We start from the raw sequence: 27,384 nt of genomic DNA on the forward strand, positions 1-27,384 counted from the left end.
TGGGCTTCTCTTCTTACATCATAACCTTTGACACTGTCCTGTCCTTTCATCCGAGTCCTGGCCACTCTGGCTGTTATTGCCCCGAAATAAGTCAGTCTGTCTCGCTGAACTGTGAGCCCCGTGTGGTCACTGAGTGAATGTAACCTCGTCATCATTATGTAATCAGGTCCTTCTACAGGGCCCTATTTAGAATAGGGATGTGTGTTGAATGTTGAATGAATAGCCCTTGGAATTTCTAGGAAGTTTCTAATTTGACTCTCCTCATCAATAAATGAAGCCTCTCTTGAGGGTCTTGAGTTCTTCCCAGAGAAAGTTCAGCAGTTCTCTGCCCTGCTTCATGTATTAAACTTGTACATAAGATAAGTTGAGCAAGATTTTTCACAACTAAAAATGTTTGATGACCATTGGCCTGTACACTTATAAGGGGTATTTGTAGCTCTGATGTTCTGTGTTCATCAAAGATGGACCAAAGCTTTAATGATGTGTGTTTGTGTGTCTGTGTCTGTGGCGGTCATGGAGATGAGCCATTAAGATGTCCCTTCAAGAAAGAACTTGCCATTTAGCTGCAAGGAGTGCAGTGAGCTGCCTGCCTCTGGCTGCAGCACCTTCAGGATCCACCTCGTCTCGCAGCAAGGTGGAGCAAAGTTGCCCTTCCGGTCACTGGTGGCTTTAGTCTCTTACTGCCCAGCTCTTCCTCCTCCCATCTTTCCTTTCATGGATGTCAGACCTACACCCTGGTCTGAAGACTTTTCCTGACCCATTCTACTTTCTTCCTCTTTGGTCTTTCACACACATTGCCCTCCAATAAAATGATGCTGCTGCTGCTAAGTCACTTCAGTCGTGTGTCTAAACCTCGGTTTTCCCAGAGGACTCAGGTTACCTCCTGTCCATCACGGCGTTTGTTCTTTGTCATGTGTGTGTGCATGCGTGCTAAGTCGCTTCAGTCATGTCTGACTCTTTGCAACCCCATGGACTGTAGCCCTCCAGGCTCCTCTGTCCATGGCATTTCCCAGGCAAGAATACTGGAGTGGGTTGTCATGCCCTCCTCCAGGGGATCTTCCTGACCCAGGAATCGAACTTGTGTCTCTTTCGTCTCCTGCATTGGCAGACAGGTTCTTTACCACTAGTACCACCCGGGAAGCCTTTACCCTGTCTCAAAACTCTTCTAGTTTTGAGAAAACCCCCTATTGGATGCCTTTTTATCCGGGGAAAGTCTTTGCCTCCCACGACAGCAGCTGAATGGGTACCCTGAATTCTTCCTTGCCACATCCTGCCTATGGCTTGGCTAACTGGATCATCCTGCTGGGAACTTTGACTCTTGCTGGAGGAAGTGACACAGAAACACAGACACAATTAGGAAGTTGTCCACAGTGGTTTCAATGGGTCAAGAGTTCCAAGGCAGTTCCGTGCCTGGGCCTGGGTGGGTGGCAATGGCAGCAGCAGCCCCTCGCCAGATGATCCTGGCCATTTCGTTGGGTAATGTTCTCCTGACCCAGCTGTTTTTTTTTTTTTTTGCTACTCATATTCTTAGCCTGGCTTTCCAGAATTCACATAGATTTTGTGAGCCAACCAATCATCTTCCAGTAGCCAGCAGATTTTTCTACCTAAAAGAGCCAATGACATTTGATGTTGATTAAAAATAGGAACCTTGGCTGTTAGGGGCCTTGGGAGTCTCTGGCGGGGGGGTGGTCATAGTGAGAAGGAAGTTGTAAAGGATGTGCTGTTATCCCTAGAGTGATACTCGAACCCCCTCTTTCTCTCATGCCCCACCTTCGATACAGTATCAAACGCACTCTCATGCTTTTGTTTAGTCTCTCCGTCGTGTCTGACTCTTTGCGACCCCATGGACTGTAGCCCCCCAGGCTCCTCTGTCCATGAGATTCTCCAGGCAAGAACACTGGGGTGGGTTGCCATTTCCTCCTCCCGGGGATCTTCCCGACCCAGGGATCGAATCTGCGTCTCCTGTGTCTCCTGCGTTGGCAGGTGGATTCTTTATCACTGAGCCGCCTGGGAAGCCCCTGCAGTCTGGTGCATCATAATAAACTCCAAATCTGTCATCTTCTCCCCACCCTCCACTGGTTCTACTGTGTCTGAGTCAATGTTGCTGCTTGTCATAACTTCCTAGTTGGTCCTTGCTCTGGTCCTTACTCCCTCCCTCAGTTTATTCATTGAATAACAGCTAGCACAAGCCATTTAAAACATGTCAATACATGTCATCCTATGATCTCCGACCTTCCCAAAGGCCTCCATTGCACTCAAGGCCCCACATAATCTGGCCTTTTAACCCTTTGCCCTCATTTCACTCACTCTTCTCTCCCTTCCTCCTCTACTCCAGCCATACCTGTCTGCTTTGTGGGTTCATGAGCACACACCCAGTCTTTTGCCTTACGGCTCTCCCCTTTTTAATTGTTCTGCCAGGAACATTCCTTCCTCAGATACCTGAACAGCTTGCTCATTATGGCCTTGTGAAACCACCCATGCCGCCGATTTAAAATTCCAATTCTGGAATTCTTTTTTCTTTTCTCCCCTTTTTTTGAGAAAGTATTTATTTGGCTGCACCGGGTCTTAGTTGCGGCATGCAAGCTCTTAGTTGTAGCTTGTGGGATTTAGTTTCCTGACCAGAGATTGAACCCAGCTCCCCTGCACTGGGAGCTCAGAGTCTTAGCCATTGGACTACCAGGGAAATCCCTACTTTGCTTTTCTAATGCACCACACCATTTAAAAATTTTATTATGTTTATTCTTCATTATCTACCTTTGGTCATTACTGGGGAAAGGTCAACGGAACAGCATAAAGACATGGAGGTCTACAATAAGAATTTGGTACAGATAGAAACCTAGGTGGAGGTGAACAAATGAACTTAAAATCTGCAAGCTTTTGCCAAAGTCTTGGCCAGGGCGTTGCTTTTCTGCTGGATGTAGAAGATATACAGCTCCATATTTTGGGGTGACCCCTGCTGACCTGTGTCCCGTGACAGTGTAATAGTGCCTTCTCTTAGAATTGTTGGGAGAACTGAAGAGGGATGAAGAGGTTTGGTGCGCCGGGACACTTGGGCGGAGCTCTGTTCTCCGGCGGCTCCTTCCACCTCCAATAGGGGGCGCTCAGCGGACCATGAAGCAGAGCTCGTAGGTCGGAGGGATGTTGCCAAAGCCTGAGACCTTGGGCGTGATGTCGATGTCAGCAGGTGGCACCAGAGAACGCAGGGAGAAGTTCTGAAGGATCGAGGTGAAGTAGAGGAAGAGTTCCATGCGGGCCATGGCCTCGCCCAGGCAGATGCGCTTTCCTGTGGGCACAGAGGGGAGAAAGGGGGCGGGGGGAATAGTGGGGAGAGGCAGACCCGCATGGAGAGGATTCCGGTCTCACCACCGCTCAGCCTCAGCTGCCTCCTCTGCATCTCTGGGGTCATGATAATACCCACTTTTTAGGGTTATAAAAATGCAATGAGTTTCTACAGTTAACGCTCCGCTAGGATCTTCCACGTATAGGGGGCTCAACACGTGGAAGCTATTTCTCTGATGGCGCAAATTCCAACAGATTCTAAGACAGAATGGTTGTAAAGGATCCATGCATTTAAAGTCTTTTCATTTCTGTTTCTTTTAAAGGTTTAGGAAGTGCCTACAAGGTGCCAGACACTGGTGAGGGAAACCAAAAGCTCACACTTAAATAGTGCTGGATCTACCAAAAATAAAAAGAGAGTATGTATACATATATATATATATATATATATATATATATGTGTGTGTGTGTGTGTAACTGATTCACTTTGCTGTACAGCAAATACTAACACTACCTTGTAAATCAACTATACTCCAATACAAATAAAAAAAATAGTGCTTGCTGTTTGTCAATCACTCTTCCAATGCTTTGGGGAGATTAATCTCCATTTTACAGACAGGGAGCTGAAGTAACTCATTCATGGCCCCACTGATGGTGTTTTAAGTGGTGGAGTGTGCTGCACTGACACCAGGTTCAGTATAGCTTACACTTAAAATACGATTTTTCAAAGATATTGTATTATGAGTTAACCAAGGTGCTGTTTATTGGGTAAATCTTTCCTGCTGCCTGTTTTATACTGTCTGCAAAATAAGAATCTTTTAACATTTTTAAGTGGTTAAAAAATCAGGAGAAAAATAATATTTTTTGATATGTGAAAATTAAAATTCAAGTGTTAATGTGCATAGTTTTTTTTAATTTTGCATCCATCACAGACATGCTTTTTTATTTTTATTGTTTTCTCGCCATGCCATGCGGCTTTCAGGATCTTATATCCCCCACCAGGGATTGAACCTGGCCCCATGCTGTGGAAGCTTGGAGTCCTAACAACTGGATCACCAGGGAATTCCCCAGGATGGCTCAGCAGATAAAGAACCTGCCTGCGCCCAGGCAACATGGGTTCAATCCCTGGGATGGAAAGATTGCCTGGAGGAGGAAACAGCAACCCACTCCAGTATTCTGGCCTGGAAAATCCCACAGACAGATGAGCCTGGTGGGCAACAGCTCATGGGGTTGCAAAGAGTCAGACATGACTCAGTATCAGCATCACTGTTTATAAATGTCTGTGGGTGCGTTCACAGTACAATGGTGTAGACTGCATAGTTCAGACAAAGACCAGCGAAACCTAAAATATTCTATATTTGGGCCCTTAGAAAAAATATGCTGGCCTCTATTTAGTGCAATTACTTTTCTAATTATCAGAGTCCATGGTCCTGATATTCCATCATTCTGGAATTCTAGTATTGTGTGAGTCTATGAAATACCACCCAGCTTCCCATTCAAACCTGAATGTCAAACACAGACCAATGATTGGGGGACATATCTAGCGTGTTTCTGCAGAGCTGGTGGGGGTGGGGGGACTCAGACCATAGATGCCTACCAGAGGAAAAAGGCACAAAGGCTTCATTCTTCTTGAAGTGGCCCTGCTCGTCCAGGAAGTGTTGTGGATAGAAGGCATCTGGGTAGCGGAAGTACTTGGGGTCTTTGAGGACGGAGCCAAGAAGAGGAAAGACATCGGTGCCCTGGGGTGAAGATGGGCTCAGTTAGGAGAAATCAGTTTTGGAGTATGGAGAATGGTAGGGACCCAGGAGGAGTTGGGTACAGTGGGGTACAGTGGAGGGAGGGATGAGAACAGAGGTGCAGCTCCACCTTGGGCAGAAGGTAGCCTCGGAAATGAGTGTCCCGGATGACATTATGGGGGACGCCCATGGGCACGATATCTGTGAGTCTCTGGATCTCATGGATCACGGCATCTGTGTAGGGCATCTTGGCCCGGTCATCGACACTTGGGATCCGGTGTGGTCCAATCACCTGGTCAATCTCTTCATGGATCTTGGCTGGAAAAAACCAGAACACACAGCAGACAAAGATGCAGGAGGTGTTTCTGGAGGCCAGGATTGGGTCATAGGTTTGTGTCTTCAGCTCCATATGTATTTGGACTGTCTCTTTATTCTTAACTCCTGACACATTGGTGGGGCTAATAAACACTCTTTCCAGTAGTCACATACGGATGTGAGAGTTGGACCACAAAGAAGGCTTAGTGCCAAAGAATTGATGCTTTTGAATTGTGGTGCTGAAGACTCTTGAGAGTTCCTTGGACAGCAAGAAGATCAAACCAGTCATTCCTAAAGGAGACCAACCCTGCATATTCACTGGAAGAACTGATGCTGAAGCTGAAGCTCTGATACTTTGGCCACCTGATGCAAAGAGCCGATTCCTTGGAAAAGACCCTGATGCTGGGAAAGATTGAAGGCAGAAGGAGAAGGGGGCAACAGAGGATGAGATGGTTGGATTGCATCACTGACTCAATGGTGAGTTTGAGCAAACTCTGGAAAGACATATCTGGAGATACTGAAGGACAGAGAAACCTGGTGTGCTGCAGCCCATGGGTTGCAAAGAGTCAGATGCGACTTAGTGACTGAACAACAACAACAATGCATAAAGCCCATGAAGTTGTAAATTGCACATGTAATGCAGTATGCAAGTAACTGAGGTGTCCATTAGATATTAGATGATTTAGATTAGTAAAAGACAACTCAGACAGTGAAGGAGAAACTAGATGAGTCTGAATGGAAATGTTAGTCTCTCCCATTGTCTGTAAGAAGAGAAATCTGTTAGTTTGTTTTGAATTACATTAGAAGGTGTGCTCAGGTCCTCAGTTGTGTCCAACTCTTTGTGACCCTGTGGACTATATATAGTCTGCCAGGCTCCTCTGTCCATGGGATTCTCCAGGCAAGAATACTAGGGTGGGTTGCCATCCCCTCCTCCAGGGGATCTTCCTGACTCAGGGATTGAACTTGCATCTCCTGCATTGCAGGCAGATTCTTTACCGCTGATTCACTGGGGAAGCCACATTAGAAGGGAGAGGGGCCAAAACTGGGAATTTTCCTTTGGTGAATAAATGAGTTTCTCATTACTGGAGTTACGCAACCAGACCAGATTACAGTTTACTGGCGATGGATTCTGTTTGATTCTGCCACTATAGTTGGCCAAATAATGGCCATCAAAAATACTACCTCCTAATCCCTGGAACCTGGGTATGTTACCTTACAAGACCAAGGACACTTTGCAGATATAATTAACTTAAGGGTTTTGAGATGGGGAGATTATTCTGAATAATCCCTATTGGCTCTAAAAGTAACCACAAGTGTTTGTCTAAGAAGGAGGCAGAAAGGTCAGAGTCAGAGAAGGAGATGTGACAATGGATACAAAGAGAGATTTGAAGGTGAAATGCTGCTGGCTTTGGAAATGGAGCCCAGGAATGCAAGAAATACAGCTCTAGAGGTTGGAAAAGGCAAGGAGTCAGACCAACCCTGGTTTGACCCAGTGAAAGCCTATCTGAATTTCTGAAGTCCAGAACTGTAAGATGATAGATTATTGTGGCTTCAAGCTACTAAGTTTCTCATAACTCACCACATAAGAGTCTATTTTGTTGCTGTAATTCAGTCACTAAGTCGTGTCTGACTCTTTGCCACCTCGTGGACTATAACACGCCAGGCTTCCCTGTCCTTCACCGTCTCCCAGAGTTTGCTCAGATTCGTGTCCATCGTGTCACTGATGCCATCTATAACCGTCTCATCCTCTGCCGCCCCCTTCTCCTTTTGCCTTCTGTCTTTGCCAGCATCAGGGTCTTTGCATCAGGTGGCCAAAGTATTGGATAAGAAACCATGACAGGCACCAAGCAGAAGATGAAATTAAATGACTTTCCAAGCCGGAGATCCTGAGATCCCACATCCTGAGGTTCTAAAGTGTGAGGAGTTGAAAGCTGTGGGATTCTACAGTTTCAGGATGATGTCGTCTTTCCTGTGGGGAGTGAGGTCTGCCAGGTAAGGCTCAGGTGGACGCTCACCTTCCACCTCAGGATGCTTCATCATGAGCAGCAATCCATAGCGGAGTGTAGAGCTCACTGTCTCAGTGCCAGCGAAAAAGAGGTTGAGGGTTGTCAGGACCAAATTCTTGAGGTTGAATTCTGTGTGGGGGTTGTTTTTATCCTGAAAATGAGAGAGATGATAAATAGACTCACCATCTTCTGCCTTCATCTCGTTTTCTCCCTGTGTATAAGGTAGGGCTTTGTGAAAACACAACAGATGGGTGAACCAGGTGAGTATCTGGGAGAGGAAACAGTCAGAGCAAAGGTCCTGAGGCAGACGTGTGTCTGGTGAGGAACGACAAAGAGGAGGCCAGTGTAGCTGCCAGGATAGCCGGAGTGTAGTGAACAGTGGGGAGATTGAGGGAGAGGGAAGTGGAGATAAGACATTAGGGTACATGATTTCAAACTGCTGAAGGACTTCGCTGGTGGTCCAGTGGTGAGGAATCTGCCTTGCAATTCAGGGGTTGCAGGTTCGACCCCTGGTCAGGGAAGTAAGATCCCACGTGCCTTGGAGCTACTGAGCTCTCGTGCACATGCTGCAACTAAGACCCAACGCAGCCAAACCAATGAATAAAATATAAATAAAGGTCAAATTTCAATCAAATATCTGTTAAAAAAAAAAACCTGCTGAGTACAGAGGTCCTACAGTAGAAAAATAGAAATTTGTAAGTTTATAAAATCCTAAGAATCCATGATGCGGAGTTACTAAGCTTCTAAATTGCTATATCTCTAAGAGTTTAAACTTTAAAAAATTTTTGAAAAAAATTTTTTCACCATTGAGGATAATGTTTGCTGTGGGTTTGTCATATATAGCTCTTATTATGTTGAGGTATGTTCCTTCTATTCCTGCTTTCTGGAGGGTTTTTATCATAAATGGATGTTGAATTTTGTCAAAGGCTTTCTCTGCGTCTATTGAGATAATCATATGGTTTTTATTTTTCAATTTGTTAATGTGGTGTATTACATTGATTTGTGGATATTGAAGAATCCTTGCATCCCTGGGATAAAGCCCACTTGGTCATGATGTATGATCTTTTTAATATGTTGTTGGATTCTGTTTGCTAGAATTTTGTTAAGGATTTTTACATCTATGTTCATCAGTGACATTGGCCTGTAGTTTTCTTTTGCTGTGGCATCTTTGTCAGGTTTTGGTATTAGGGTGATGTGGCCTCATAGAATGAGTTTGGAAGTTTACTTCCTCTGCAATTTTCTGGAAGAGTTTGAGTGGGATAGGTGTTAGCTCTTCTCTAAATTTTTGGTAGAATTCAGCTGTGAAGCCATCTGGTCCTGGGCTTTTGTTTGCTGGAAGATTTCTGATTACAGTTTCAATTTCCATGCTTGTGATGGGTCTGTTACGATTTTCCATTTCTTCCTGGTTCAGTTTTGGAAAGTTGTACTTTTCTAAGAATTTTTCCATTTCTTCCAAGTTGTCCATTTTATTGACATATAATTGTTGATAGTCATCTCTTGTGATCTTTGGATTTCTGTGTTGTCTGTTGTGATCTCTCCATTTTCATTTCTAATTTTGTTTGATTTTTTTTCCCTTTGTTTCTTGATGAGTCTGGCTAATGGTTTGTCAATTTTATTTAACTTCTCAAAGAACCAGCTTTTAGCTTTGTTGATTTTTGCTATGGTCTCTTTTGTTTCTTTTGCATTTATTTCTGCCCTATTTTTTATGATTTCTTTCCTTCTACTAACCTGGAGTTCTTCATTTATTCCTTTTCTAGTTGCTTTAGGTGTAGAGTTAGGTTATTTATTTGACTTTTTTCTTGTTTCTTGAGGTAAGCCTGTATTGCTATGAACCTTCTCCCAAGCACTGCTTTTACAGTGTCCCATAGGTTTTGGGTTGTTGTGTTTCATTTACGTTCATTTCTATGCATATTTTGATTTCTTCTGTGATTTGTTGGTTATTCAGCAGCGTATTGTTCAGTCTCCATATGTTGGAATTTTTAATAGTTTTTCTCCTGTAATTGAGATCTAATCTTACTGCATTGTGTTCAGAAAAGATTCTTGGAATGATTTCAATTTTTTTGAATTTACCAAGGCTAAATTTATGGCCCAGGATGTGATATATCCTGGAGAAGGTTCCATGTACACTTTAGAAAAAGGTGAAAATTGATTTCTTAGCCACACCACGTGGCATATGGAATCTTAGTTCCCCAACCAGGGGTAGAAACCACACCCCTGCATTGGAAGCTGGGAAGACATTAAACTTTTAATTTGGAAGTTTAAACTCCAAAGTTTAGACTTTAAATGTTTCAGCTTGGCAAATTCTAAGACTCTAAAAATGCATTCTACTTTTCTGTATTTGTAAGTCTCTGGTGTATCAGATTAGAAAGGTGTACGAGTTTAAGTTTCCATGTTCTTAGAAGTCTTAGCTTCAAAGTTTAAGAGTGTAAGAGTTTATACCTTAACAGTTTCTATATCTCATCTATAAATAAAAATCAACCTGGTGAAACAATGCTTGGCCCTTGACATACTGTCATCAAGATGTTTACAGATGAGTCTAAAGTTGTAGACGCTAGGGATTGGGGAGATGAGAGGAAAGGACTGGGGGCAGAGGAAGAGGTACCTGGTGCATCTTGATGAGGAAGCAATCAATGAAGTCCCGAGGGTTCTGGGGGTCAAGTGATGCTTCGTTGATCTTGACCCTGGAGGCAATGAAGTCCTTGAGCTCCTCTATCAAGTAGTAGATGCGATTGTGTCTTCCTGGCAAATATTGCATGATTCCAGAATACATGTCATATAACTGTGGGGAATAAGCAAAGGATGTTTGTTAGCCATGGGCACCAGAGGCCAGCCTGGGCTGAGTCTGGAGTCCAATAGCTGGGCTTAGCATCTAGCACGGGGTCTGAGAATTGCATGAGGCCATTTGCTTCTTGGAGACCCAGGGCATCTTGATTCTTGCCTCCCAAGATTGTGGGGAGGAGTTAGTGAGGAAGAGGCAGGGGCTTAGTTAACAGAGGTTGGGGGGTGGACATAGAGGTGACTGATGGGCACCTGGGCCCAGGATGTGCTCATTTCTATGAAACTCTGGTTGATCATTTGCAGCAACTTCAGGAACTGCTTGTCCTCGTAGTCAAAGCGGCTTCCAAAGACGACGGAACTGATGACGTTGGAGACAGTGCGGCTCAGGAAGAAAGTAGGTTCGATGCGAGCCCCTGAATAATGGAAGTTGGAGGCCATGAGTAGGAACATGGAATGTGACATCAGATTGGTTTAATAAGCACCTGAGGGACTTCCCTGGTGGTCCAGTGGCTGAGACTCCATGCTCCCATTGCAGGGGGCCTGAGTTCAATTCCTGGCTTGGGAACTGGATCTCACATGCTGCCACTAAAGATCCTGTGTGCCTCAGCTAAGACCCGGTGCAGCCAAATAAATACATAAAAATATGTGAAGATTAAAAAAATAGCCACCTCATTGGTTCATGAAAATTCAATGTTAATTATCCATGTAAAATATTTAGCACAGTGCCTGACATGTAATAACCATGTGAGAGATGCTGGTAGAGCTGAATGCTTATTTTTTGTTATTAGAAGTTAATTGTCCTGGGACTTCCCTTGTGGTACAGTGGATAAGAACCTGCCTGCCAATGCAGGGGACGCAGGTTCGATCCCTGGTCTGGGAAGACTGCACGTGCTCAGGAGCCACTAAGCCAGTGCACCACAAGTACTGAGCCTGAGTGCGCTAGACCCTGCTAATTGATTAGACCACGGATCCTGCACGCTGCAGCTACTGAAGCCCTCTTGTCAAAAGCCTGTGCTCTGCAATGAGAAGCCCGCTCACCACAACAAAGAGTGATTCCTGCTCGCTGCACCTAGAGACAGCCTGCACAGAAATGAAGAACCAGTGCAGCCACAAATATTAAAAAAAGGAGAAAAAAAAAGAAGTTAACTGTCCTGGAGAGCCACAGGTTTTAGAAAGAAGTGGAGGTAAGGGATGCATTGAAAAAATAGAAAAGAATGGCTAGATTCGGTCTATCTCTACCAATGATTCCATCTGCCCTATTGAAAATAAAATTCTTCCCCTGGCCTCAGCTGCACCATCTATAAAACGAGATGCTGGTCAGGCCAGTGGGTGTGGGGAAAATTTCCCTAAAGCAATGCATATAATCACAATTAGCTTTGCAAATAATTTCTGTGGGTACCTGAGTATACAGAGTCTTTAGGCAGACCATTTGGCACCTGTGGAACCCAAGGGAGGAGTCTAATGTAGAGAAATTTGTCTCTGTTTCTGTATCTAATCTATTCATCTCTGTGTTTCTCAGCCTCTGTGTCTTTTTTCATTAGACCCCAGACATTCCAGATCTTATTTTTGGGTACATCATGGATCTCTTTAAAAATGTAATGAAATGGTGTAATGTTTCAGATTCGCAAGTTGAAAAAGTTCTAAAAATCTTTCACAACAATGTAAATATATGTAGCACAACTGAATTGTACACTTAGAACAGTTTGTTGTTGTTGAGTCGCCAGTCATGTCCGACTTTTTGGGACCCCATGGGCTGCAGCACACCAGGCCTTCCTGTCCCTCATCATCTCCTGGACTTGGCCCACGTTCATGTCCATTGTGTTGGTGATGCCATGCAACCATTTCATCCTCTCATGCCCTCAGAAATAGAGTGGCAAATTTTTGCATTGTATGGTTTTTACCCAAATTATGTGTTTTTGTATGTGTATGTGTGAACGTATACCTAGTTAGACAGATAAATTTAATCCTACCGCCACAAAAAGGCATAAACTCACATATTGCCAAAGTCTGTACATGATACGAGGAGCTCAAAAACTCCTTAAGATCCACTGATTCAAGTCCCTGGACAAGGGGTCTCTAAGGGTCTTTCATGTTAACTTTTAACATGGAATCTGGCTAGAAATCTCAGTAAATCCTTCATCTTCTTCACCCTTTCCCACTCCCAAACTTTCTCCCACTAAAGCCCATCTTCTCGAGACTGAGCTCTCTACACCCCCACCCTCTCCACCAAGTCCCCTGGTAGCCCTCCCGGCTGGGGTCACACATACCTTTGGTCTTGCGTAATTCCACTAGTAGGAAGCCGGCCTCCTCCTGGATCCGCTCCTCAATGCTCCTCTTTCCCATCCCGAAGTCCCGAAGAATGGTCAGGGAGAAGCGTCGGAGAATCCTCCATCGTTCTCCGTTAGCCAGAGCTACACCTGCCAGGATTTCAGGGTCAGGCTCCCGTCTCACCTCTTGTTTGTGCCCAGCTCTGTGCTGGACTGGGAGGGTGCCAGGATATGACAGCTGTAAACTTTCCCCTGGGGATGCCTCTTTCAACCTTCCAGGCTTAATGGAGAAACTAAAGTTCCCTCCCTACTGGACTCCCCAAAACAGCCCAGGACTGAGATGAAGGAAAAGAAATCAGGCTAGTAATGACTGCGGGAGATTACGGAGAGTTTCCTACAGGCTAGAGACCTGGAACTGGATAAATGCATATAATGGATGGTTGCCTAGGAATATGGGGGGAGCTATAGATAGAATGGGACTTCCCTGGTGGCTCACATGGTAAAGCGTCTGTCTACAATGCGGGAGACCTGGGTTCGATCCCTGGGTCAGGAAGATTCCCTGGAGAAGGAAATGGCAACCCACTCCAGTACTCTTGCCTAGAAAATCTCATGGACCGAGGAGCCTGGTGCAGGCTACTGTCCATGGGGTTGCAAAGAGTCGGACGCGACTGAGTGACTTCACTTTCACTTTCTTTATAGATAGAATGGGCTTCCCTGGTGGCCCAGTGGTAAAGAATCTGTGTGCAATGCAGGAGACACATGAGATGCGAGTTCTGTCCCTGGGTCAGAAAGGTCCCCTAGAGGAGCACATGGCAACACATTCCAGTATTCTTGCCTGGAGAATCCCATGGACAGAGGAGCCTGGTGGGCTCGAGTCCATAGGGTCACAAAGAGTTGGACACGACTGAAGCAATTTAGTATACAAACATAGATAGAATGTCATATCGAGTATGTTGGAGTGGGGAGACTTCTATATTCTGTGTTCTACTTGTATTTTCTAGACATACATGTAAGTGTTCACAGAAGATCATACCTGTACACTAATACACCCACACAAAAGGAGTTACCATGTAGTAAACAGTATTTAGAAGTTTCCAGATGTGCATGCATCGGTGAATTAATGTTTGGAAATTTGATGAAATTATTTTGATGGATCACTGAATGGAAGGAAGTGTTTGTGACTGGAATGACTGACGAATGGATGGATTAAAGACTTCTGGATGGGTACAGGGTTAATGGATGGACGGTTGGCGATGTATGGGTAAATGGTTGGAAGGAGGTGTGGATGACTGAATGATTAATAGGTGGATGAATGATGGAAGGAAAAATGAATGGATGGATGAGAGGATGACTAGATGGGTAAATGAGAAGTTAGTTAATAGATGATGTACAGATCAGTTTGTTGGAAAGATGCTGATATTTGTATAGAAAGTCTAATGAATTTTTTTGGTGGCTGTATGGATCAATGGAAAAATGGATGGATGGAAGGAAAGGCATAGGGATAGGTGGGTGAGTGAAAGTATCAAAAAATGGTGTGAGGCTGCTTGGAATTGAATGATGTGGGCATGCTAAGTGCGTGCATGCTAAGTGTTTGCATGCTAAGTTGCTTCAGTTGTGTCTGACTCTTTGTAATCCTGTGGACCATAGCCTGCCAGGCTCCTCTGTCCATGGGATTCTCCAGGAAAGAATTCTGGAATTCTGCCTCAGGGCCATTAGAGACTGATGTGTAGGGAACATTAAAAAGATATCTGTGGAGGATGCAGAGACCTATGGGTTGGGTCTGTGTGTGTATATAGGAGGATAAACAGTAAGCTTGGCTATGAGAGCTTGGTGAATTACAAGAGTGCCACTCGTCTATCAAAAATAATAACACAAGTAACACAGACGATCCTCTAGAGTCAGACGGTTTGGGTTCAAAGTAAAACGATTCTACCACTGACTGTTGCTACTAATGTTTCTCATTCTCAGATTCCTCACTTGCAAAATTAGGAAGACATTAATAGCTCTCAGAGAAGTCACAGCAGTAATTCATTTAGAGCACTTATCAAAGAACCGGGGATATAGAAGTACATTACACTTTGTGATTACACCTTGTTTTTATTTTTGTTGTTGTTACCTACCATGACCTTGGAAGTTTCGCTCTACTGAAGCCAGTTCTCCGCGGCCACTGAACTCATCTGCTCGGTCTACCAGGGCCTCCTTCACTGCTTCATGTCCACATAAAACAACCACTGGCCGGGGCCCCATGTACACAGTGAAGACTGGACCATATTTCTCCTTGAGCTGAGTGAAGGAAGACATGAGAGGAGGAGGCTGAGGTAGCACCAAGTGACATCCAGTCAAGGATTTTAGGAGATGGCAATTTCAAGGAGCATGGGAATAACAGATAAAATTGAGTCCTGGGCTTGGAAAGACTGCTGATAAAGAGACACAGAAGTCTTGGCTTCTGTGATCCTGGGCAAGATCCCCCATTGCTGCTACAAGCCTTGGTTTCCACATCTGTAAAATGGTGGACCTAGATGAGGTGGAATTCCAAGATCCATGTGTCTCGCTCTGAAGTGCTAACTTTCTAGAATCCTAAGATTTCGTGATACGGAGTCAAAGTTTGAAGACCAACAGAGTGCAAGAGTTCCTGTATCTAAGGATAGAAGGTAACTGTTTATTCCAGGCACTGTCCTGGAGGCCCGGTGGTTAAGACTTTACTTTCCAATGCAAGGGGTTGGGGTTTGATCCCTGTTCAGGGAACTAGGATCCCACATGCCTTGTGGACAGAAAACCAAAACAGAAAAACAGAATCAATATTATAATAAATTCAATAATGACTTTAAAAATGGCCCGCATTAAAAAAAATCTTTAACAAGTAGGGCAATGCAACATATTTTTCTTTTTAAAGAAGAAGGTACTGTTATTCCGAAGTCCTGAAGGTCTTAAGTTTCAATGTGCTAGGAGTCTGTGTTTCCAAGAGTTTAAGATTCTGGAATTCCAGAAATCTAAGGTTATGTTTCCAAGAGCCTTTGTTATAAAATTCAGAAATTTCTACACTATCTGTCTATAGAGTTAGTTGCTTCCAGCTGTGTGAAAGCAGACAGACTCACCTTCATGAAAGATTGAAAAGTGGCATCAGTACGAACTTGCAACACGTTCCCCAGGAAAGGTATCGGTGTGGGACCAGGCGGCAGCTTTCCCCCTTTGCTCATCCGTTTCCAGGCGATGAGGATGAGAAGACAAGACAAACAGAGTGCTAGAAAGATGGTGAAGGCCCCTCCCAGCTCCATGGTGCCAGGTCGAAGGATTGTGCCCAGGGCACCAGATCCTACCTAAATACATTCTGAGAAATCAACTGTGCAGAAATCTGAACACCCCGGGATTCAAGTTTTCCGGGTAGGGATGTCATGAGGGAAGAGATTGCTTTATCTGGGGGGTGGTTATATAACCTATAATCTCCCACCTGTAAAAAGGTGGATTGAATTCACCCAGGGAAATCTACTGGGGACATTCCCCTTTCTTCGTATTTCCAGTCTCTCAGTGCTCTCTCAGCTCAGCTTCCAGTTAAGCTTGTCTTGGTAGGACATGAGAAGCAGTTGAACATCATTTTTAAGGCTATTTCATTTAGGGATCATACAATCTGAATTCCATCTTTTCTTCATTAGGTGAGTCACGTAACTCTCTTGGGCTCAGTTTCCCTGTCTGTCAAATAGGGTTAGCATACGGTTTTAGAAAGTCTTGATGAAAAACAGAGATGGCTCCTCTCTCTGTGTTCTTAGTCGCTCAGTTGTGTCCAACTCTTTGCCACCCCGTGGACTGTAGCCCGCCAGGCTCCTCTGTCCATGGGGATTCTCCAGGCAAGAATATTGGAGTGGGTTGCCATGCCCTCCTCCAGGGAATCTTCCCAACCCAAGGATCGAACCTAGGTCTTCCACATTGCAGGCAGATTCTTTACCATCTGAGCCACCAGGGAAGCCCCCTCTCTCTTTGCTAGACCCTACTTAATTAGTTTTTTTTTTTTTAAGAGAGAAAGATGACGATTTAAAACCATAAAAGAAACAACTCAATTGAAAGGGTTTAATTCAACAAGTTATACTGTTTTCACTCAAGATAATATTAAATAATAATAACCAAAGTTTACCTGTGTTACTTTATCAGAACTTTATTGGGGTGTGTGTGTGTGTGTGTGTGTGTGTGTGTGTGTGTGTGTGTATTCATTTTCCAAGTTTGAGATGTAGGAACCACCTCTGAGCCCCAGTCTCATCATCTCTAGAGACATGACCGAGTGATTGCTCTTTGTAATATTCTACATAATGGTTTTCCATCCTTTTTGCACCAAATATTTATAAATCTTCTTTACTGACCTGAAACAAAATTCCTGGGAATTATATTCTACCTACACATGTTATTAAACACAACTCAAAAGCCCTTCTCCTGTATGCTGATTCTCAGGCTTGGAAATTGAATCTCCTAGGAAGCCTGTAGATTTGGATTAAGGCTTGGCTGTCTAGGCTGAGGTGTCCTGTGATCACAATGGTAGGAACTCTGGGAAAACGGAGCGATTCACACAGCACCACCTTCTCCATCTTGGATCTGCTGCTACAATGGCTTTCATGGAGTAAGAGTAAGCTCTAGGCTGCTTCTTTCAACTCTCACATCTTTTACCTCTTTTTTCCATTCTGATCACCTCCCAATGCACACACTTACACCCACTCAGGATTAGATACTAAAAAAAAAAAAAATTATTTGGTTGCACTGGTTCTTATTTGCAGCAAGAGCTGCAGGACCTTTAATTGCAGCATGTGGGATCTAGTCTCCTGGCCAGGGCCAAACCCGGAACCCCTGCACTGGGAACATGGAGTCTTAACCACTGGACCACCTGGGAAGTCCCTAGACTCTTAATCATCTGTGATGGTGACAGTTGTGAGTTTGGTCCTCCCATTCAGACAGGTTGGAGAGAGAAAGTATTCTGGCTTCAGCAGAAGAAAGGATAACTAGAACTGTGTTGTTGTTGTTGTTTTTTCCCTAGGGAGGCAAGATAAGCGAGTCTGGGAGATCTTTGTGCACAGTCTAAGAAGACTCATTATCAAAGGTGTTTTATGCTATGAAGGGTGAGCTAAAGACTGAGTTCCAAGACTGAGCTAAGTGGCTTCTCCAAGCTGTCATTTTTCTAAGATTCTGTGGTTCTCCAAATCTGTTGTTGTAATGTTTGAGGATTCCAGAATTCTATAATTTAAAATTTTCAATCTGAGCCACCTCAGACGGTAAAGAATCTGCCTGCAATGCAGGAGATCCAGGATCAATCCCTGGGTCAGAAAAATCCTGTGGAGGAAACGGCAGCCCACTCCACTATTCTTGCCTGGAGAATCCCATGGACAGAGGAGCCTGGCGGGCTACAGTCTGTGGGGTTGCAAAGAGTCAGATACGATGAATGACTAATACACACAAGTTTTCAGTGCTCTATGGATTCTCCCGGAGGAGAGTGGGGATCAGCATTAAGAAAGTTGGGAGCTATGGGGAGAAGGGCAGAATGTCCTTTCAGTTTGATTCAGTCACTCAGTCATGTCTGACTCTTTGTGACCCCATGGACTGCAGCATGCCAGGCTTCCCTGTCCTTCATCATCTTCCAGAGCTTGCTTAAACTCATGTCCATTGAGTCAGTGGTGCCATCCAACCATCTCATCCTCTGTCATCCCCTTCTCCTGCCTCCAATCTTTTACCTCCTCCTAGATGTTTTTAGTGGGAGTAGGAAGGTACAGCCAGTAGTGCATAGCTGTTTCTCCCAGTTCTGAAACAAAACCAACCAACCAACCAAAACCAAAACCCCTCCAAACTTAAGGGAACCAAAATCTGGGGACAGAGTTTGATATAGGGGTCATTCTTCTATTGGAGACTAAAAAGGACAGTGACTGGGGCCTCTGAATTTCTTCCCTTCCGCTGAGAAAAATTATCCAAAACATGGAAATTAAAAAGATAATTATTGGGCTTTTTCATTTTCTTACAGGTCCATTTAAAGATAATCTCATTTCAAAATAGGATGTCATTTTGTTTACATAGTTGATCGAGGTCTAAGCATTTTATAATTCTACAAAACTGTGAACTCATGATGACTATCTTTTTCTGTTTGTTAGAGAAGGTGACGTTACTCCCAGATTTTAAAAAATGCAATAAAATTAGACATTAGCCAGTTTTGTAGTTAATTCAGTATTTCTTTCCCATCTTTTTGGACTATAAAAGTCCTAGTGTTTCATTTGTCTTGGGGACTAGCTTTCTTTTTTTTTTTTTAACATATAAAACATTTAATTAAAATAATCATAAAATAATTAACAGAGAAACAAATTTAATGATGTCAATAAATGCTAAAACAACATTGGGTATTATTCAGCATTATTTTAAAAATAGGTAGAATGTTCAAAACAAAACTCTTAAAAATGCAAAAAAGAAGAAAAACACAGAAAAGCCTCACTTTCACCTGTATTCCCCCAGACAACTGTTTTTTTAAATCCTCTGTTTATCCTTCCAGTGTGACATTACGCAAATATAAGCAAATACGGATATGCTCATTCTCCTTCTTACATAAAATTCATTATATATTTTTACAAAATTTATATATACATACACATATTGTTCTTCACCTTGCATTTTTCATATAACAGTATATCTTGGGAATATTAACATTGCATTTCAATAAGGAACTTTTCCTTACTTTTTATTATAGCTGCAAACTATTTCTGCGTACTCTACTGTGTAGATATATAGTCTATTAAACCAGTTCTTTGTTGGTAGGCATTTTTGTTTTCTATTTTTCACTGTTGCAAACAATGCCAAACATTTGCAGAGCATATATGTAAATGCGTCTGTGGGATATGCATGCATGCCCTGTTGCTCAGTCGTGTCCGACTCTTTGTGACCCCATGAACGGTAGCCCGCCGGGTTCCTCTGTCCATGGAATTTTGCGGGCAAGAATACTGGAGTGGGTGGCCATTTCCTTCTCTGGATGGACTAGCTTTCTTTACACCTAGTTCCCTCATTAATGAATTAAATAATCTTGACACTTGTGCAGCACACATTTTGAGAAATTAGGGTTTTAATAATTTTGAGAATTATTTTTCAAAAATCTGCCTCCTCTTCTTTCTTTCCTAACTCCCTTCACCTTTCCCCCCTCCTTCCATTCCCCTTCTCTTTTCTCCTCAGTTTCTCTCTGTATTCCCTTTCTCTCTCTTCCCCTCACTTCCCTCTTTCAAAGACTCTCCCTTCAACGTCTTCCTTTTTTCTTCCTTCATTCTCTCCCTCTCATCTCCCCCTACCACCACTTTTCTTTCTCCTCTCTCCTCCCTCCTTCTTTATCCTCTCCTTTCTTCCATAGGGATAGAAGAATCATCTTAGTGGTTACACTAAGATAGAGTTATGCTACTATCAAATGGCGTAACGTGCACGACTGGAATACCAGAAGAAGAAGAAAGAGATGATGGGACAGTGGAAATATTAGTAGAAATCATGGCTGAAAAGTATTCCTCAAAGTAGTGGGCTGTTTCCCCACCCAATTACTTGCGTCATGTGGGAAGACCCAGTAATGGTGCCTAAATGAAGTCTGATGGGCAGGAGGCAGCTCTGGGTCCTGAAGCTAATAAACTAGAGGGAGGATTTCAAAATGGTACTTGCCAGCACCCTAGATCATACGGTACTGGTGACCAGAGGGGAGTATCCTGCTGGGATGCATAGGAGGTCTCCCACTTTTCCAAGGCTGGGAAACATACCCTACCTACCAAGTACATTGAAATAAAAAACAGCATGTTAGGCAAAATGAGGTGACAGAGGAATATATTCCAAATGAAAGAACAAGATAAAATCCTGGAAGAACTAAGTGAAGTGGAGATAAGTAATCTACCAGTGAAGTGTTTATGTCAGTGATGATAAAGGTGGTCAGAGAACTCAAGAGAAGACTGGATGAACAGAGTGAGAAACTAGAAATTTTTAACAGAATTAGGAAATATAAAAAAAGCCAAACAGAGCTGAACAGTACAATAACTGAAGTTAAAAATTCACTAAAAGGAGTCAACGGTAGGTTAGATGATACAGAGGAACGGATCAGCAAATTGGAAGACAGAGTAGTGGAAATCACTGAAGCTGAACAGAAAATTTTAAAAATTGAGGACAGTTGAAGAGACCTCTAGGACAACATCAAGTGTACTAATATTTGCATTATAAGGGTCCCAGAAGAAAGGAGTGAGAAAGGGGCAGAGAGCATATTCGAGGGCAGAAAATTTCCCTAACCTGGATTAAGAAACAGATATCCAGATCCAGGAAACACAGAGAGTCCTAAACAGGATTAACCCAAATAGGACCACAACAAGACACATTCTAATTAAAATAGTAAAAATAAAAAATAAAGATAGAATATTAAAAGCAGCAAAGGAAAAGCAACAAATTACAAGGAGCTCTTGTAAAGCTGTCAGCTGACTTTTCAGCAGAAACCCTGCAGGACAGAAGGGAGAGGCGTGATATATTTAAAGTGATGAAAAGGAAAAACCTACAACCGAGGATACTCTGCCCAGCAAGGCTTTCATTCAGAGTTTACGGAGAGAGCAAAAATTTTACAAATAGGCAAAAGTTAAGGAGTTCACCTCCACAAAACAAATTTTACAAGAATTTTTTGTTTGTTTTTTAGGTTCAGACATCTTTATTAAAATAAAAAAACCAACTTGGCTATAAAATGACACAGCTAAGATTTAAACTTAGATCTGTATTCTTTGAATTTCAAATTCCTAAGCATCCTTCTCTTGAAGGGAAAATACTTAGTCTATGTATTACCTGGATATGCCCTCACACATCAATGATCAGAGACCCTCTTTCTCTAATTACAACTATTCTCCTTTCAGTATGTTCACATAGTTGGTCCCCATGCCCAGACTCTCCTGACACAGGAGAATCTCCATCTACTGAACATTCACCTACCTCCCCTACTCAGTTTCACAGATCTGTAAGACCCATGTTTCAATATATACACAGGAATTTAATTATCATATCCTCACAACATTTCATCACAGCTACTAATCCCAGAGAACCCCAAATATCTTCCCTTTCCAAGGCTACATTTGTCACAGTACACGATTAAGATCTGAACAGGTCTAGTTATAGTGTCACAAATGTGTTTACGGCTCTCAAAATTATCTGGCATTCTATTGTGATCGTCTCCAATACAGATAAGCTTGATAATTTGATTATCAGTTCCCTGTTAAAAAAAATGTGTGAATATTTTTGCATTGCTAATCACTGGGGGGTGCTTCCCGGGTAGCTCAGCTGGTAAAGAATCTGTTTGCAATGCAGGAGACCTTGGTTTGACTCCTGGGTCAGGAAGTTCCCCTGCAGAAGGGATAGGCTACCCACTCCAGTATTCTTGGGCTTCCTTGGTGGCTCGGGTGGTAAAGAATCTGCCTGCTGATCAAACCTGGGTTTGATCCCTGCGTTGGGAAGATCCCCTGGAGGAGAGCATGGCAACCCATTCCAGTATTCTTGCCTGGAGCATTCCCAAGGACAGAGGAGTCTGGCAGGCTACAGTCCATGGGGTCACAAAGAATCAAACACCACTGGTGTTTGTTGAACAGCACAGCAATCATTAGGGACTCCGTGCTTTAAAATTTTTTTTAGCCATACCACATGACATGTGGGATCTTAGTTACTGGACCAAGGATCAACCCGTGCCCCCTGCAGAAGAAGCAGAGTCTTAACCCCTGGATCACCAGGGAGGTCCCAACTCCTTTCTAAATTGAAGGTCTCCTCTATCTGTGGCTTAGTCCAATCATATCTCTTTCTTGTTTGCTTTTTCTTTCTCTCTTTTTAAATTAAAGTGTATTTGGTTTACAATATTATATTAGTTTCAGAAGTACAATAGTGATTCAATATTTGTATAGATTATACTCCATTTACAGTTATTACATAATAATAGCTTTATTTCCCTGTGCTGTATAAGATATCCTTGTTGTTTCTTTATTTCATACATAGCAGTTTGTATTTCTTAATCCCTTACCCCTACTTTGCCCCACCCTCTTCCTTCTCTGGTAACTACTACGCTGTTCTCTGTATCTGGGAGTCTGTTTCTGTTTTGTTTTACTTATTCATTTGTTTTATGTTTAGATTTCACATAAAAGTGATATCAAAGAGTGTTTGTCTCTGACTTACTTCACTAAGTATGATACCTTCTAGGTCCATTCATATTGTTGAAATGGCAGAATTTCATTCTTTTAAGGCTGAGTAATATTCCATTGTGTATATATGCCACAGCTTCCTCATCCATTCATCTGCTGATGGCCACTTAGGTTGCTTACATATCTTGGCTATTATACATAATGCTGCTGTGAACACTGGGATGCATATGTCTTTTCAAATGAGTATTTTCATCTTCTTTCAATTCATGCCCATGGAGTGGGACTGCTGGGCCCTATAGTAGTTCTATTTTTCAGTTTTCTTAGGAATCTCCACTCCATTTTCCCACCAACAGTGTACAAAGGTTCTCTTTTCTTCACATCCCCTCTAACATTTGTTATTTGTAGACTTTCTGATGAGAGTCATTCTGACAGATGTAATGTGATAGCTCATGGTGATTCTGATATGCATTTCTCTGATGATTAGTGGTGCTGAGCATCTTTTCATGTACCTGTTGTCTACTTTGTGCAATAAGGCAAGAAAAAAAAATCATATAGATTGAAAAGAAAGAAATACAGCTATCCTTATTTACAGATGATATGAATGTCTCTGTAGAAAATCCTCAACTACACAAAAAAACTGGAGCTAATAAGTGTATTTTGCAAGGTCACAGACTATAATGTCAACATACAAAAGTCAAATGTATTTTTATATAACAGCAATGAAAAATTGGAATCTCAAAAAATTTTAAATAATATGTAAGATTAAAAAAATAATATGTAAGTTAGCACCCAGAAGATGTAAGTACTCAGTTCTAAATATAACAAAATCTGGAACTGCATGGAAGTCCATTCCTGAGGCTTCCTGCTGTTTTCTCTCCCCATAAGGGCCCAGTTCATTGTTCCTCTCCTCCTTTCCCCTTTTCTTCTTAAGTCGGACAAGGAGACCAGATCCCAACCTCTCGTTTCCTAAAAAAATAAAATTAACAGAGCAGAACTTACTGAAAAAGTTAGACTAGGAGGAAATGAAAATGCATCAACTAGTGTGGAGTTCCCTGATGAGGATGACATGGATAGAGGGGAAGTGGATGTTTAGAAGGGTCCAAACTGGTAAATATGGATGAAAGTAAGGACTGATTGGAATGATGCATGATAGAATGATGGAAAGAAAAATTAATAGATGGGAGGATAGATAGATGAATAGCGGCATGGGTGGATAAACAGAAAGAGGAGTCATTGGGTGAGAATGGATCAATGGATAAATAAATGGGAAGAAGGCAAATGGGTGAAAGGTTGAACGTGCTAGTGAATGAAAGATGAATAAATAAAGGTATGGATAAGTGGGTGAGAGGACATGATGGTGGAAGAGTGAATGGATGGTTAAATGGACGCGTGGTAGGAAGGAGGGATGGATGAATGTGTCAGAGGATAAAGGATTAAACGATGGATGCTTTGGGAAGGGTACATAACTAGAATTTGAGATAATTGCCTGGTTGGATGTGAATAGTTGGAAGAATGCCTGAATGATAGACTGAAGAAGGAAAGGTTGATTGAACCACCCTGGCGAGAGAGGGCTTTTTGAAATTGATACATGGGTAGTTGGTGATGAATGGATGAATTTGAGACTGGCATGTCTCTGTGATGGAGAAGGCAATGGCATCCCACTCCAGTACTCTTGCCTGGAAAATCCCATGGACAGAGGAGCCTGGAAGGCTGCAGTCCATGGGGTCGCTGAGGGTCGGACACGACTGAGCGATTTCACTTTCACTTTTCACTTTCATGCATTGGAGAAGGAAATGGCAACCCACTCCAGTGTTCTTGACTGGAGAATCCCAGGGATGGGGGAGCCCAGTGGGCTGCTGTCTATGGGGTCGCACAGAGTCGGACACGACTGAAGTGACTTAGCAGCACGTCTCTCTGAGGTTAGTTCCTATAGACTTTCGGTTGGGAGGAGTGTTCAATTAGGAAGTCATAAGAGGACAGGATGTTGTATCTGATTGTATCAGAGACCTCAGAACAGTGACTTCAGAAAAATAACAGTTTATCTCCAAAGTGTCAATCTGAGTGCAAGCATTCAGAGGTTGATATGGCAGTCCCAGTACCAAGAACGCAGATCTCTTCTGCTTTAGCGCCACGGTTTCCCAGTGCATTGCCCTGGTCTTCATGGTTGAAGATGGCTTACCAGCTCATGTGCTGGGTCTGTGTTCCAACCAGTGGGGTGATGGGACACTGAACTGGAATGGAAGCTACAGCCTGGAAGGGGTAGACATGGCTTGCCCTCAGATCTTATTCGCTCCCAGTCTCAGTGTCTGCCTAGCTGCAAGGGAGTCTGGGAAATACAATCTTTATTTTGGAGGATCTTTTTTCTTTTCATTTCTTTCCTTTGGCCAAGTGGCAAGTGGGATCTTAAGGCATCGAGCCCAAGCCTTTGCATTAGAATCTTGGAGTCTTAACCACTGGGAAGTCTTCCCACCAGGGAAGTCCTAAAAGATAAGAAGGTTTTGTTTTTTTTTTAATTTTTTGGTCACACCGTACAGTATATGGGATCTTAGTCCCCAGACCAGGGATCAAATACACACCCTCTGCATTGGCAGGGTGGAGTCTTAACCATTGGACACCAGAGAAATAGACATTTTGGATGATCTTGGGCTGAGCTCAGAGTTAATGTTCTATCACCAAAGAAAGGAGGGAAGAACTTAGAGGAACAACTAACAGTGTCTACCATAGGGATTGACTCGAGGCTGATAATGAAACAAAAGGAAAACACTCTGCAAAGAGCAGAGTTGATATCTAGCTAACGCACTCCTCATTATGAAAGCCTGGGATGGGGGTGGGGTCCCAGTGCCAGACATAGCAGAGACAGATACTTTTGGGTATCTTGACGTTTTTGTTCATGTGCTTCCAGAGTGTAAAGATCACCGGGATGGACACGTGGCAAACAGGAAGAGGGTGTAGACATCTCAGATCTCCATGTAACCAGGAAGAAGGAATTGACCTTGGCCATGGGCCCTGGCTACAAAGATCCTGGGACTCAGCTTCTTCGGTAACCCAAACACCTTCAGATTAAATTTCCTGGGGGTTGGATCTCACTTGGGAGCTTGCCATGCTGCGGAGTTTATATAATTTCTAGTCCTTCCTCTGAATGACAATTGAGTGCCGAGCTCATGAGGTGATTCTCTCCACTTTGTCCCTTCACTCCCCTCCTCATTCATGTCCATACACTCCAACTTTATTCTTTGAGAGCATGGAGGGCTTCCCTGGTGGCTCATACAGTAAAAAAAATCTGTCTGCGATACAGGAGACCCAGGTTCGATCCCTGAGTTGGGAAGATCCCCTGGAGGAGGGAATGGCAACCCACTCTAGTATTCTTGCCTGGAGAATCCCATGGACAGAGGAGCCTGGCAGGCTACAATCCACTGGGGTCACAAAAACTCAGACGTGACCGAAAGACTGACACTTTCACTCTTCTAGGTTTTAGAACAGTCTGAGTTTTGGAAGCTGAGCCCCAGGATATTTGTAGAGTCAGGAAGAACCAGGTTCAAGTCCAGCCTCTACAACGTTCTTTCTTTCTTTTCTTTGCTGTGCCACAGGGCATATGGGATCTTAGTTCTTTGACCAGGGATTGAACCCACTCTCCCTACGTTGGAAGGGCAGAATCTTAAACACTGGACTGACAAGGAAGTCCCATCTCTGCAACTTTCCTGGTGCGTGTGATCCTGAACAAGATACCTCATTTCTTTGTATCTCTGTTTTCATTTCTGAAAAATGAGAATACCAATAAAAGTACCTCCCTGAGACTTCCCTGGTGGTCTTGGAACTGGCTCTTTCACTGCTGGGGTCTGGGTTCAATCCCTGGTCGGGGAATTACGATCCCACAAGACAAGTGGTGCAGCCATTAAAAAAAAAACAAAAAACAACTCCCTCAAAAAGTTGTTGTATGGATTAAATGTACTGAAATCTATGAGCATGGTGTCATAACTATCACTCAACAACCTATCCTCAGCACTTTCAAATCTGCCCTCGGGGTGGGGGGGATTTTGCCATAAGTGGGGCTGATGGCTAGAGCAGGGCTGAGCATAGACTGGGGCTGATGGCGGGTAATGGACAGACGACAGCATGGACTGTCAGTTGGGTGCTGGACCAGCAGGGGAGGCAGAAAAGAAGAGTGGGACATTGGATGTTCCTGAGCCTCTTCTCAGTGCCAGCTTTGTGCTAAGTTGTTTTATTTATTGATTGATTTGGTTACATTGCATCTTAGTTGTCTCGGGCGGGATCTTTGTTGTGCCATGTGGAAAATTTCCTTGCGGCACGTGGACTCTAGCTGCCGTGAGGGCCTCAGTAGTTGCAGCCTTGGGCTCAGTCGCTCTGATTCCCTGACCAGGGATTGAACCTGCATCCCCTGCATTGCAAGGCAGATTCTTAACCCCTGGACTGCCAGGGAAGCCTCCGTGGCCAAGATCCAGTCCCATGGATCTTCACATCTTTGCAGTCATCCCCATTACACACTCGAACAAACTAAGACTCGCCCAAGGTCACTGGGCTCTCAAGGGGCAAGGTTAGGATTAGCGCACCAGTTTGGTCCTCAGGAAGTCTATTCCACTGGTGACTTGCCTAGGGCTCCTTTCCCTGGGCTGCACTGGGCGTGGGGGGAAACGGATGGGACCAGCTGATGTGTATCAGAAGGGGCAAGAAGTAGTGAGATTGTGAGTGAGGTGCTTGCTTAAGCGTAGATGTTGGGAGGATAAGGTGCCTGATACATTCCTCTGGGGGGTGGGGGCAGTGACCTCCAGAATTTTCAGCAGCACCATGCTGGCCAAGAATCTCCAGTGTGTTAGTTGCTCAGTCATGTCTGACTCTTGCAATCTCATGGGCTGTAGCC

General features: G+C 43.5%; 1 protein-coding gene across 1 annotated transcript; it reads right to left on the reverse strand.

Annotated features, from left to right (window-relative positions):
- Positions 1 to 3,101: 3,101 nt before the first annotated feature.
- LOC138095739 (cytochrome P450 2G1) lies at positions 3,102 to 15,653 on the reverse strand. Its single transcript, XM_068991620.1, has 9 exons — positions 15,474 to 15,653; positions 14,499 to 14,661; positions 12,379 to 12,528; positions 10,364 to 10,524; positions 9,936 to 10,112; positions 7,343 to 7,484; positions 5,143 to 5,330; positions 4,874 to 5,015; positions 3,102 to 3,283 (listed from the first exon to the last, which is right to left on the reverse strand). The coding sequence occupies exons 1-9, from the start codon at positions 15,651 to 15,653 to the stop codon at positions 3,102 to 3,104; spliced, it is 1,485 nt and encodes a 494-aa protein (XP_068847721.1).
- Positions 15,654 to 27,384: the final 11,731 nt, after the last annotated feature.

This window comes from Capricornis sumatraensis, chromosome 20 (genome assembly GCF_032405125.1).
Source record: "Capricornis sumatraensis isolate serow.1 chromosome 20, serow.2, whole genome shotgun sequence".
Taxonomy (NCBI): domain Eukaryota; kingdom Metazoa; phylum Chordata; class Mammalia; order Artiodactyla; family Bovidae; genus Capricornis; species Capricornis sumatraensis.